The following is a 13,160-nucleotide window of genomic DNA, read 5'->3' on the forward strand; positions in this document are numbered from 1 at the left end:
TAATTAAACCATACATTGAAACTATGTAAAACATTTCAATGCGAAAACAAATGCGATCATAATCGCAACCAAGATAACAATTGATTCAACGGCATAATGATACCAAGCCTCGGTATGAATGACATATTTTCTAATCTTTCTAATCTTCAAGCGCATTGCATCCATCTTGATCTTGTGATCATCGACGACATCCGCAACATGCAACTCCAATATCATCTTCTCCTCCTCAATTTTTTTTATTTTTTCCTTCAAGAAATTGTTTTCTTCTTCAACTAAATTTAACCTCTCGACAATAGGGTCGGTTGGAATTTCCGGTTCACATACCTCCTAGATAAATAAAATCTATGTCACGTTGGTCGGCATAATTTTCATAAACAATAAATGAACCAATAGTTATAAAGATAATATATACCACATCCGAATCATAGACAGGACGAGGGCCGACGGGGGCGGATACCAAAACCATCGCACTATATAATAACAAGCAATACAATAGTAAGAAAATTAGACAAGTATCTATCTAAAGTAAGAATTTTTTTCTTTCAAAAAGAAGATAAGAACAAGAGGCTCACCACGGTGGTGCCGGCGACGAGATCGGCGCGGGCGATCGACGACGATGAAGACGGGAATGGGACGTGACGGGCCGCTAAACCTAGACAAATCTCGAGGAAAATGGAGCTTTGAGGTCGAGCTTTGAGAGGAGAAAACTTAACTAGTGTGGCTCGGGCATTTCATCGAACACCTCATGTGCATAGGAGGTGAGCTAGAGCACCACAAAGCCCTCCCCTCGCCGGCCAGAGAAAAACAAAGCACTGGAGTGCTCTACTCGCGGGCGAGGGGTATATATAGGCACCTCATTGGTCCCGGTTCGTGGCATAAACCGGGACTGAAGGGCAGCCTGTGGTCCCTGTTCAAGCCATCAACCCGGGACCAATGGTGGTGGACCAGGAGCGAGGCCCATTGGTCCCGGTTCGTCCCACCAACCGGGACCAAAGGGGCCAGACGAACCGGGACCAATGCCCCCACGAGGCCCGGCAGGCCCCTGGCCTCACGAACCGGGACCAGTGCCCCCATTGGTCCCGGTTCTAAACTGAACCGGGACTAATGGGCTGACCCGGCCTGAACCAAAGCCCTTTTTTCTACTAGTGGTCTCTCGTACACCCGTACATGTGATCGATGGGATCGAGGCTCAGTTTGTTTTCTCTCGCGAGAAGGACGATGTGTATTGGATGAGTGGAACAAGGGTTGTTCGGTGGGCTTCATGCAAGAGCGAGGGCCCAATTAACTACATGCCTTCAATTTTGTTGCGGGAGTCCAGTGGCGAGAAGTAGTGCTCAAGAGTTTGATTAGACGGCCAAAAACACTTAGAACTGGAGATCCGACGGCCAAGAATGCTAATGGCCTAAGATGGTTGGAAAAGTGCTCAGTTTTAATATATCTAAATTTCAATACAGGAAACAATGAAGCACAGACTTTGATTTTTAGATTCTCAGTCTATTGTTTTTTCTTACTTGCACCTTCTCAAACTTAATGGGAAACAGCGCTTATTACAGTACGTACAAGATAAGAACAAACGAGAGTGATCATAAAAACCTGAATGCAGCTTAATGTTTCTCGTCAGACACATATCAGGTGCCAATTACTGACTTATTACTCCCTCCGTATGATCTAAACGCTCTTATATTTCTTTGCAGAGGGAGTAGAATATATCATCAAACAATATTCTAGTATCTGCCCATACAATACAGACCCAAAAAACGCTACATTTGGATCGATAATAAACATATAGACATAACGGCACAAATCAGTGATCTATTGGATATATACACCGACCATCTACCACTCTACCTAAGCCCTAATCAATTCATAACTTATAAATCCTACTCACTACTCAAAGCCCTCCCTCGGCAGACAAGGAGAAAAAGCCCACAAGAGAAAAACTATACTGCTACTAACTAGTAATGCGCTCAAGGGTCAGTCTGCCATTCATTTGGATCAATCAGCTGGACTCCAGATCGAATGGCTGCGGCAGCGGACCAGACCTTCGCCTCCGCTTTCCTTCAGGGGTCAACCTCGCCGCCGCCTTAACCGAAGAGACCTTGCCATCCTTAGGCGCCTGCTTCTGCGCTTGTACCCGACAAGGCTCGCCCCCTTCATCACAACATCGTCGTTCAGGGGACTTGACCCTCTTGCGCGCGAAACGTGCCTCCATCTCTGGCCTGCGGTTGGGACCGATCAGCTTTACGTGGAACGGGTTGGCACCCGTGTAGCACACCAATTCGCTCGTGGCCTGTCCTTTGTCTAGATCAACACATCTGCCATTCACCTGAAATAAGAGAATATGGAGGTCAGAGATGTTTGGAGTCACATCGAAACGGCAACTGGGGGGGTGAAGGCGGGTGGTTACCAACTGGAGAAGGGCGGAGAACGTTCTCGCAACATCGTACTTTGGGTGGCCGCTAACAATCTGACTGAACGATGCGGTCCCTGTGTCGGTTCTTGATGAGAGCGTGTCGAGGATTTGCTCTCTGTATAGACCGATATCGAAAGGTGGATTTCTATCCTGGATAAGGTATGAATTGTAGCAGTGGTGAGTGCGGAGAAAATTTATGTGCAGAGAAGCCTAGCAGCTTTAATACTACAACCAAACCTGCTCTTCCAAGGCGTGCTCGATCCGCTGTTTCCATGTTGAAACCCGTGCATCCAGCGCGGATTGTTGTTCCGCCTCAGCTATCCTACAAAGCAGCTTATCCTGCAAGAGGTGGTGTCCACGTTAGTTTTGCAAGTTGAAGAGCTAGGATAAAATTCAAAAGACAATACGAAATTAGCCTGTTATCAACTGGAATTCTGTTTCTCGAAAACAATAAATAAATAAAACATGTGCTTTCATTACACATGTCAAAAACATGTGTAAATGTTTTTTTTCTGGGGGGAGCAATGGTTGAACAAACAGCACTGCTGCTCCATCGCTCGCTCTGAGCACAGCCCGGTCTGTGCGCTGCCACAGCTCCCACTGCCAGCCAGGTCAGTTTCCCCTTCCCCCTTCCCTGAGTTGCTGCACTTGGCTTATTTCTGCTTCTTCTCCTCTGAGGGTCAGAAATGGCTAGCACCGGCAGTGGAGGACTAAGTGCAATCCTAATTTTGAATGCTGCTCGTGTGGTTCCTCCAAATGAAGATGCGAAGTCACCGCTGTGGAGGTACGCTCAGAAGATTGAGAAGACTGGACAAGGCCAAGGAGGGGAATACAAAGTTCATATGTAGGCTTTGGGCCCATTCGAACTCTTACAGCTTCCTGGAATTTCCAACTTTCCGCTTCTGCAGGTCGAAGTAACGCTGAGAAAACCGTTCCGCGCGACCGATCCAGCTTCTGTTTTTGACATGGGCCGACAGCCCAGGAAGGTGAGCTCAGGTCTCAGGACTCCGCGGACCAACAGAGCCATGCTTTACTTACTTTTTATTTTATTTCCAGGCCTGTCTTGCAATGTTGCAAGAAACCCTTGGTTTAGGAAGGCTTTCATGTTTGCTTCCAACAACAATTTGGGTGGCTATGCCCCCTAAGCTATAGAAATCCCTTCTTGTGCAAGAGATGGAACATGTTGAACGAATGCTGCAGCCCATCAAGACAACATGGAACAGCAAAGGTGTGACTATTGTATCAGATGGTGGTCCGATCCCCAAAGACGGCCCCTCTTAAATTTCTTCGGCGTGGTAGAAGATGGACCCGTGTTTTTAAGAGCAATCAAAACCAAGGGAGAAGTAAAGACCAGGGAGTACATCTATTAAAAGATGTTGGAAACCTTTGACTTTACTGGAGCTGCTAATATTGTACTCCCTCCATCCCAAAATTCTTGTCTTAGATTTGTCTAGACACGGATGTATCTAAATACTAAAACGTGACTTGATACATCCGTATTTAGACAAATATAAGACAAGAATTTTGGGACGGAGGGAGTACAAGTGATCACTGATAATGCACCCAACTGCAGAGCAGCGGAGCTGCTGGTAGAGCTGAAGTTCTCTCATATTTTCTGGACCCCATGTGTCGTCCATATTTTGAATCTTGTGTTGAAGAACATAGCTACAGCCAAGATCGAGGAAGACTCCCAGTATGAACAATGCAATTGGATCAGTGACATTGCAGCAGATGCCAATATGATAAAGAACTTCATAATGAATCACTGCATGAGGTTATCTATGTTTAATGAGTTCAGCGAGTTGAAACTTCTTTCTATTGCTGAAACAAGTTTTGCTTCTTTGATTGTGATGTTGGAGAGATTTCCATGAGATCAGGGAAGCTCTTACTTTGATGGTTGTGAATTTAATTTGGTCTGGTTATAGAGATGACAATCTAGGCAGAGCACAGTTTGTTACAGAGAAAGTTCTTGATGATTTGTGCTGGGAGCCTACTTATCTATGATCCGTGCTGCTGACATAGGTAAACCATGTCTTCTTTCATATATGAGATGTGGGATAGTATGATTGAAAAGTGAAGAAGACAATTTATTGTCATGAAAAGAGGAAAATGAAGAATCTGCTTTTTACTCTTTTGTGTGTGAGATCTTAGTGAGTCGATGGGCAAAACGTAATACCCCATTGCATTGCTTGGCACACTCACTGAATCCTAAGTAAGTCGCTAGCTTGCTGGCCTTTAGTCCCGGTTCTTACACGAACCGGGACTAAAGGCCCTCCACGTGGCCGCTGCCTGGAGGTCCACCTTTAGTCCCAGTTGGTAACACCAACCGGTACTAAAGGAAATTTTATGACCCCTCATCACTGCTCAATTTAACCTCTAATCTCTAATCACCCCTCATCATTCCAAATCATCTAACTTCCCAGACGGTCACCCATCCTCTCACTACTCCAGCCTGAGCACGCTTAACTTCCGGGTTCTATTCTCCCTCGTTTTCAAGTCTGCACTTGTTGTTTTCCTGACAATAGTAAGATGTCAATCCTATTAACCCTCAGGAATTTAGCTTGAGCATGAAGTCACACATTTCACTGTTTGAGTTTGAAACTATTGTTCTAAAAAACAATAATTATTTAGTAATAATAATATTTCTTGAATAAGTAGTTTGACCATAGTTTGACCACAGTTTGACCAGATTTGACCAAAATTTAAAAAAACTGAAATAATTATTTAGTAACACTAATATTTCTTGAATAATTAGTTTGACCAGATTTGACCAAAATTCAAAAAAACTGAAATAATTATTTAGTAACACTAATATTCTTGAATAATTATTTAGTAACACTAATATTCTTGAATAATTATTTAGTAACACTAATACTTCTTGAATAAGTAGTTTGACCAGATTTAACAAAAATTCAAAAAAAACAAAAATTTGAGCATAACTTTTTTCCCTTTTAGAATTTGAGGATTCTAAAAATTTGCAAAAGTTTTTTTCTGACATCGTGCGAATTTTCGTGCTGAACATTTTGATATATTATACGTTTTTTCTGACATCGTATGCAAAAGTTATAGCCGTTTTACATTTTCTCTACACTTTTTGCAAAACATGTCCAAATTTAAGTTTTTAAATTTTCCTAACTAGTACATGTAGTAACATAACTACATCTGGAAGGATTTTAATTTTTTGAAGTTTTTATCATTTTCTTTTGCTTTTTACAAAACTGAAAAGGCGATCCGGGGGGGGGGGGGGGGGGGTAAGAGTTTGAAAATGGGACCTTTAGTACCGGTTCGTGCCATGAACCGGTACTAATGCCCAACCGGGACTAAAGGTCCCATTTGAACCGGGACTAATGCCTGTACGGTGCCCTAGCCGCTCGAACCGGGACTAATGCTCACATTAGTCCCGGTTCGTAATGCAACCGGGATTAATGGTCTTTTCTGGCCGAACCAAAGCCCTGTTTTCTACTAGTGCCATAACATAATAAATTGATTAATGTTACTAATGTAGTTCATTTTCTTGTTGTTGTCTTTACTGCTATTTAGATCTTACACTCAAGCCTGGATTAATGAGGTTCCAGGCCACCAAACTCCACATATGGATGGAGAGATTTCAATTGAGAGAAACAAATGCTTTAGGAGTTCTTTTTCTAGTGGTCCTGAATTGCAAAAGATAAAACAACAATTTGCTAATTTCAGTTTGTATGCTACTGGATTCAATAACTTTGACTCAATTGAGGATAAAGCCTACCTAGATCCCAAGACATGGCGGGGAATCCATGATGACGCTGCCCCAGAATGGCAAGGGCTGGCACTAAAATTACTTGGGCAGCCAGCATCTTCTTCTTGTGCTGAAAGAAATTGGAGCACATGTGGTCTGATAAACAGTATAGCAAGAAACATGTCTTGTATTGTTTATTCCCCTTATATTCTTGATTTTGCCACCTACTTGCAAGTTGGAATCTCAGATCAATTTTATTTGTTGTAGGCTGAGGATCTTGTCTTTCTGCATCAAAACATGTGCTCCTTTCAAGGAAATCGGGGGGGTATTCAACTGGCCCGTCTAGATTCTGGGGTATTGGAGGAGACACCCGCGAGAAATTTGGTGGTGAAAACCCTCGTCCATTCGGGCTCGACAGCGCGACAGCGGCGACGCTTTGCGCCGTTCCCCTCCTGAGGGCGTTGTCGTGGAGCTTAGGTGTCCTAGGGTGTGTCGTGATGTTATATTCTAGCTGTCCTATGTTTTCTTTCGGCATCATAGTCGCGTGCGTTTGTGGTGTCCGGTTATCCTAGGATTTGCTTTTGTAAGAGGGCTACCTCACTACTCTTTATCGTTCGACCGTGTAACTTGGTTGTGATGCTTTACTTATAAAGCAGGGCGAAAGCCTGTTTCGAGATATTTGGTGGTGGTGCAGATTTTCTTCGGGATTATGCTCTCACCACATGAACCAGACTTGGAGGCCTTGCTCGATGATATTGGGGCATTGGACACTGGAGTTCGAGAGACGGAGATTGACTCGACAAATTGAGATTCATCATTCATGTTCTTTTTGTCATGTCGTTTTACCTGCCCTACTAGCTACGAACATTATTGGCTGATTATGTAACTTCAGTTTGTTGAATTGTACTAGGTTATATTGTTGAATTGTACTGTTATTTTTTGATTTATTTGCTGCCTTGAGTTTTGTGTTTGAAATGTAGAGAAATAGATGAATGGGGCGAGACTGGATTAATGGTTGGAGACTTGGAGTACTCTATATTTGCAATGTAAGAATGATGTATCTTTCCATTTATGCTTACATACATTTGTTTTAGTGTACTAATTGACTCTGTTGTTGCCACTTAGCAGCTAGGTGGAGAGGAGAAGGCGACACCGCAGGAGCAATAAATAAGAAATTGCCACTTTTCGGAATTCTCATACAAAAATCACTAATTTCTATATATTTTATAGAGTAAAATGCACCGGCAGTCCTAAAAGTTTCTTGAGTGTGTCAAGTAGGTCCTATAAGTTTGAAAACGCATGTCTAGGTCATATATGTGAGTAAGTCATTCGTCGCAGGTCCTATCCAAGTCTGACGCACATGTGTAGCATGTTGACTGGTGCCACGTAGGTAATATTTTACAAAAAAGACCTTCAATAGTTTTATCTTCTAATCTCATGGTCTCTCTCTCGGAGCACCTTCTTTGGTTTTTTGCGGGGTTCAGAGCACCTTCCACCCGCGTTTACCTAGGAGTTTGCGATGCCCGGCCCATCACACTCTACACGTGCAGCCTTGTGGTCAGACGACGGTCACCTACGAGCGCAAAGGAGGGACCACCGACGACACAGGCTTGTCGGGGCAGGCGGCCTCGACGAGCGCGATGGAGACAATGCGGCACGGCGGCGCTGCGCGGGAAGCACGGGAGCACGTGAGGAGGAACTGCGCGGGGTGCAGGGGCAGGCCGGGGTCGTGAAATGTGCAAGGGAGCAAGCACGGGTGCTCAGGGTGGCTGCGAGGCGAGGCAACAGCGAGCGGTGGCAGCTGCGTGGGAACGGCTTAGGGTGTGACAGAGCACGGAGAAAGGAGGAAAAGAACCAGGTGCTCATCTTGAGCATGCTATGGAGTTCGGGGAGGCACGGGAAGCACAGGAGCGACGAATTCGCCGCCGGCAGTGGCCAGCGATGCAAGGCGGCGACGAGGACCTGGCTCGGGGACGCGCAGGTCCACAGCGACATCATTGGAAGCTTCTGCAGCGCCACCGGGAGCTGATGGAGCATACAGGGAAGGCAGGGGTGCGGCACAGGCAAAGATCAACGGCGCGGCGATCGGTCATCGGAGGAGAGGAAGACAGTGATTGTGGCGTTGATTGACGGCATCTCCAGTCAATTCATTCAGTGTTGAGGCTCACGAGATCGAGATGAAGCTAGTGGACATGGTTGTTGGGCTCGGGGTGGTTGTCGGCCGTGGAAACAAGACGCCACGCCGGTGGCGACATGAAGAGTACCAATTGTTGTGGTGCCCCTCCAGCCTCCCGACCACATATTCATGATCCTGGTGAGCTACTGCTTCTTCTAAGCCCCTTCCCAAGCTCCCTCGTGTTTTCTGTCCTCCCCGAGCATTGCTCCGTGCCTCTGTCGCCCGCAGCTGCTTAAGATGCTCGTCGCCGTGCCATTTGGCAACCTCGTGCTCCTTTAATTATGGTGTCGTCAAGGACAAGCCGCCACTGCTCTCCCTACGCCAATGTTGCACTGCCTTCGGCAGTTCAACAGGTTGCGTGCGCCGTGGTGGCTAGGGACCTACTCGACGACCTCGTCATCGTTAGGTGCTCCATGTCTGGTATGTGATGAACTCCATTGTGGAGACGCACACCTCTTGCCAGATGCGGCCGCGAGCGACGGGTGCATTCCTTCTCCCTCGCCGGAAAGAAGACCATCTTTCCCTTCTGCTGTCCACGAGTGTAGTGGTTGCGAAATAGGGACCATGAAATTTGAATAGGGAGTTTGTTAGGTTTTTTGGCAAAATATTGCCTACATGGCATCAGTAAACATGCCACGAGGGCGTGTCAAACTTGGATAGGACCTGCCATGAACGACTTACTCACATATAAGACCCAGACATGCATTTTCAAACCTATAGGACCTACTTGACATACCCAACAAACGTTTAGTACCACGGGTACATTTTACTCTTCTATATACTCCCTCCATCTACTAATACAAGGCCATTCATATTTTTATGTCTAACTTTAATCATTAATTGTACTAACAAAATATGAGTCATATGTCATAAAAAGTCTGCCATTGGATGGACATATCAAAGAATTTTTCGATAATATATTTTTGATGACATATAATCCATATTTTGTTGACCAGAATTATAAGTCAAAGTTTGACACAAAAACGAAGTGGCCTTGTATATAAAAATGGAGGGAGTATTTTATTATATATGTAAAAACGTATCCCTATCTACAAATTTTGAAAAACTGAACCGTCAAGGTACCACAGCATCCGTATCCATATCATTGTATCCGTGCAATTTAGTAGTATGTGATTTGACTCCTAACATGATATTCCAAACGGCTTCACACTAGCTAACATGGCCACCTTACATATTTTGGCAACTTGCACGGCACCAAGTTGCTTGTAATGCAAAAAAAAAAAAAAAAGTTGCTTGCAAACATGTAGACAAAAAATAAAAAGCTTCGCATATGTTATGAATTTGAAAGAGAATGGAGCTATTAGTGGTACTTATGACTTACCAGATGCGACTGACAAAGAGCATCCATGCTCCCCGGTATATTCAAGACTGGCTGATCAATTGGGCTGCCTAGCCCATCATCTGGGTAAGTTGGGATGTCTGGCTCATCATCGGAATCATGCATACTAGGATTGGGCTCATCAACACGCTTTTTGTCACCAGATTCAAATGACAACAAAAGCTGCAATACCTTGAAAATATGTGACATGCATAATGAGAAAAGCACATTTTTGCAACAATGATGGGTACCTTTTCATAAAGAGGAACTGATTGGGAGACATAGAGTTGAGGCATACGTAATACAACATATTTTGTTAGCTCGGGACTAACAACACCATCCATCTTTGCCGCAGGAAATATAGATGCAAGAGTTTTTTTCTTAGGAGCGCCAATAACTTGCCTTGGAAAACATTTTACTGTTCCAAACAGATCAAGGAAATTCAATATATAGTTAGTGACCATAATATATAAGGAAATAAAACATCCTTTTCCAACAGTTTGCAGTACCTCTCTTATAAGGTTTAATCTTTAGGTTGCTAGGTTCATGTGGATCTAAAGATTTATATGGATCCTCGTCATCGGAATCATCCCTGAGATCTGGGCATCCAGGGTCTACATACTCTGGCTGGGACGGGCTGAGATCAGGAGTAAGGTCACCACGATGATCAGGCCAGTTATTCGCTGGACTTTCACCTGGATTCGTTTCTTGAGATTTTTCAATCTCTGGTTGAACTGCATTTCGCGGGACTTCCCCAGGAGTTTTTCTACGAGCAGTACCCCCCGATCTTGCATTTGGGGAAGTGAAGACGTTGTTTCGGCGTTTAGATGGTGCTGAGCCACCTCCATGAGACAGAATATCTTCTTTGCATACATTTTTTCCTTGCAGGAAGGCAAAAACAGCTGGTGCATCACATGGATCCAGCAGGAGGAAATCTCCATAGAAACCACATGTTGCTAACTGCAATAAACAAACAACTAGACAAGTTCAGTATGGCAATACATGTAATCAGTCTCAACTGGAAGAAAAGGAATAGAAGATTACCAAATACGAATCCAGCTCGCTCGCTTCGCTATCGACACAGTCTCCTTCGAACACCAATAGATTTGCTGGTGGCCTCACAATTATTCTTCGCAACTCATCCCGGTCAAGATTGTTACCCAAAGTGATCCTTGTTTCCGCTGGTAATTTAGAAGGTGGAATACAGGCTTAGCTACAAGTCATACAAAGCAAGCATATAACTGGTAGAACCATATAAGGTCCACTTACCTGGGACATCATCCAAACCCAGAAACATATCATCTTCTTTGTCGGAAGTAGTGCTAGGGTCACTTTCATTAGCTTCAGCAGAACCCTTTCCTTGTTGATCTGGCCTGGTATGGTTCAAATGTTAGACTATTTGTGGATAAACTGAAAAAATGCACTAGGATGGTCAAAGGAGAATTTGCAAGCCTATAATTTGGCAAGGGCCGATATTTTAGACACAAACCAAACTCTAGTAGAGTTTGCATCGAGCGGACACCAATTTTTGTTTCTGCGCTGCCAATTTCGACATAATTAATTGGTTTAGAGATTCTATAGTTCACTAAATCAGCACCCCAATTATTAACCAGGCATGTCATGCTCCGAAATAAAATGTGCAAGAAAAGTAATACTCCCTCCGTCCCATAATATAAGAGCGTTTTTTACACTAGTGTAAACGCTCTTATATTATGGGACGGAGGAAGTAGTTGCCATCACATATATATCACTGTCTGGCAGTTTGAGGCCCATTTCAGGTAAGATAAGCAATGTCCCAGTCTCAGCAAGGTAGCATACAGAAGATAAGGCTAAGACAAGACTGATATATCCTTACTTATTTTGCGACAGAAATTCCAGTGCATGTAGCACCAACGAGTACAAGTACTCCACCTTGCGGCTGTAAACTTGAACCGATCCTTGGAGCAATAGCGCCGCTGCACATGAAAGTGGCCATAAAATTAGCAGCGCAGGAGAAGGGTTTACAAAAAGAAAGTAACTTTCTTTCGATGCAAAATCCCTGATTAAATTAGGGAAACGCCATAAATCACCCAGCGGATCGCAGCCCCGCGTTAGCTGCCTTTTCTGCACGCCACGTGCCTCATGGCCACCACCACTAGGTTTTGCAACTGGTCGTTGTTGCAATCTCTCGTCGCAACAACGGCTCTGTTGCAGGATCTAGATCCTTGAGAGAAGTCGCCTCTCGTGCTCCTCCCAAGCTCCCGTCAAGTCGTCGCCTCCCCGCACTGCTCTGACTGCCCCGAGCTCCTGTCAAGTAGCCGCCTCCCCGTGCTGCGACTACGGCCACCGGCGCTCGCCACCGACTAGCACGCCGACGAGCTTCTCTCATGAGCTGCACGCTTTGCAAGGCGTGCAACCAGAGAGACCGAGCACCCCCGTCGAGCTGTTGCCTCCCCGTGCTACTCCGACCCCCGCCGTCGGCGCTTGGTGTCAGCAAGCACACCGACAAGCTTCTCCAATGAGCTGCACACAACTACTACTAGAATGTTTTTTGCAACATGTTCGGTGTTGTAAAAGATTTTCTGTAACACGAGTTATGTTGCAAAAATTACGGTAAAAAATGGTCAACAACGTTATCTGTAACACACCCGCGCTTGCAAATATTTCTGCAACATTACCTTTCTTGTAAAGATTTTTTAGAAGTTGCAGCAAAGGGGTGGTTGCTTACATGAGTAGATCAAACGGCCACTAGTCCATCCAATGGTCTGAGGCGGCGGATATTTTCTCATTATCCACCGGCCGACACGTAGCCCATTAAATAAGCCTTAATTGGGAAGAAAGAAAGAAAACGAAAAAAAAATAGTCCAAGTTTTCTAACCGCCTGAGGAAGAAAGACAAAATCCACCAAAAAAGAAGGTGCTACCATCCACACCGCCGTACCTTCGGCGAAGTTGAAGTCTTCGCCGGAGATCTCGCCTGAGCAGATCTTGAGGAGGTACTCCTCGAGGCTCTTGGCGACGTCCACCTCCCAGTTGGACTCGGGGTCCCGGTTCGCTTGCAGTATCGGGAACCTCCCCCCGCTCGTGCTCCCCTCCCCGCCGCCGTTGCCGTCCTCCATGACTCCCCCCTCGGACAAGGACGGGGAAGCTACTGGGCGCGAAGAGGCATTCTTGCGGAATGGTGGCTCGGAATCCTAGAGGCGTGTAGCGCGGGTGCTGTGCTCAGACGCATGGAGAGCAGGGGGGTTAGGGCTGAGAGGATTGGGGAATTTCTCGATTTCGATGGATTGGAAGTTTGGAACGGCGGGCGGGAATCTCGGTTTTGGTGAAGGTCCATTGTACAATTTTCGAAACAAACGAGGAGTATGCGTGAAGAGTGAGCGGTCAATATTTTTGGCCTTTTCCTTGCAATTTTATTTTTTTCCAAATAATGGACAATACGTGTATGTAGCTTTCAGTAAATACATTCATTCTTAAAGTTACCTAGACAGCTCTCAGAAGAATTACAAGATGAAATGGCCGAGCTCCTACCCTTGCCT

The 13,160-nt window shown here is 45.1% G+C and overlaps 1 protein-coding gene and 1 pseudogene across 1 annotated transcript; one reads left to right on the top strand and one right to left on the bottom strand.

Moving 5' to 3' along the window:
* Positions 1-1,598: 1,598 nt before the first annotated feature.
* LOC109786104 (condensin-2 complex subunit H2-like) lies at positions 1,599-13,116 on the bottom strand. The gene is made up of 10 exons (XM_020344681.3): positions 12,563-13,116; positions 11,499-11,598; positions 10,913-11,016; positions 10,688-10,824; positions 10,153-10,603; positions 9,895-10,061; positions 9,647-9,826; positions 2,651-2,752; positions 2,408-2,563; positions 1,599-2,326 (listed from the first exon to the last, which is right to left on the bottom strand). The coding sequence occupies exons 1-10, from the start codon at positions 12,738-12,740 to the stop codon at positions 2,000-2,002; spliced, it is 1,902 nt and encodes a 633-aa protein (XP_020200270.1). The 5' UTR covers positions 12,741-13,116; the 3' UTR covers positions 1,599-1,999.
* LOC109786141 (uncharacterized) lies at positions 3,100-6,488 on the top strand (annotated as a pseudogene).
* Positions 13,117-13,160: the final 44 nt, after the last annotated feature.

The sequence above is a fragment of the Aegilops tauschii genome, chromosome 5, assembly GCF_002575655.3.
Source record: "Aegilops tauschii subsp. strangulata cultivar AL8/78 chromosome 5, Aet v6.0, whole genome shotgun sequence".
Taxonomy (NCBI): Eukaryota; Viridiplantae; Streptophyta; class Magnoliopsida; order Poales; family Poaceae; genus Aegilops; species Aegilops tauschii.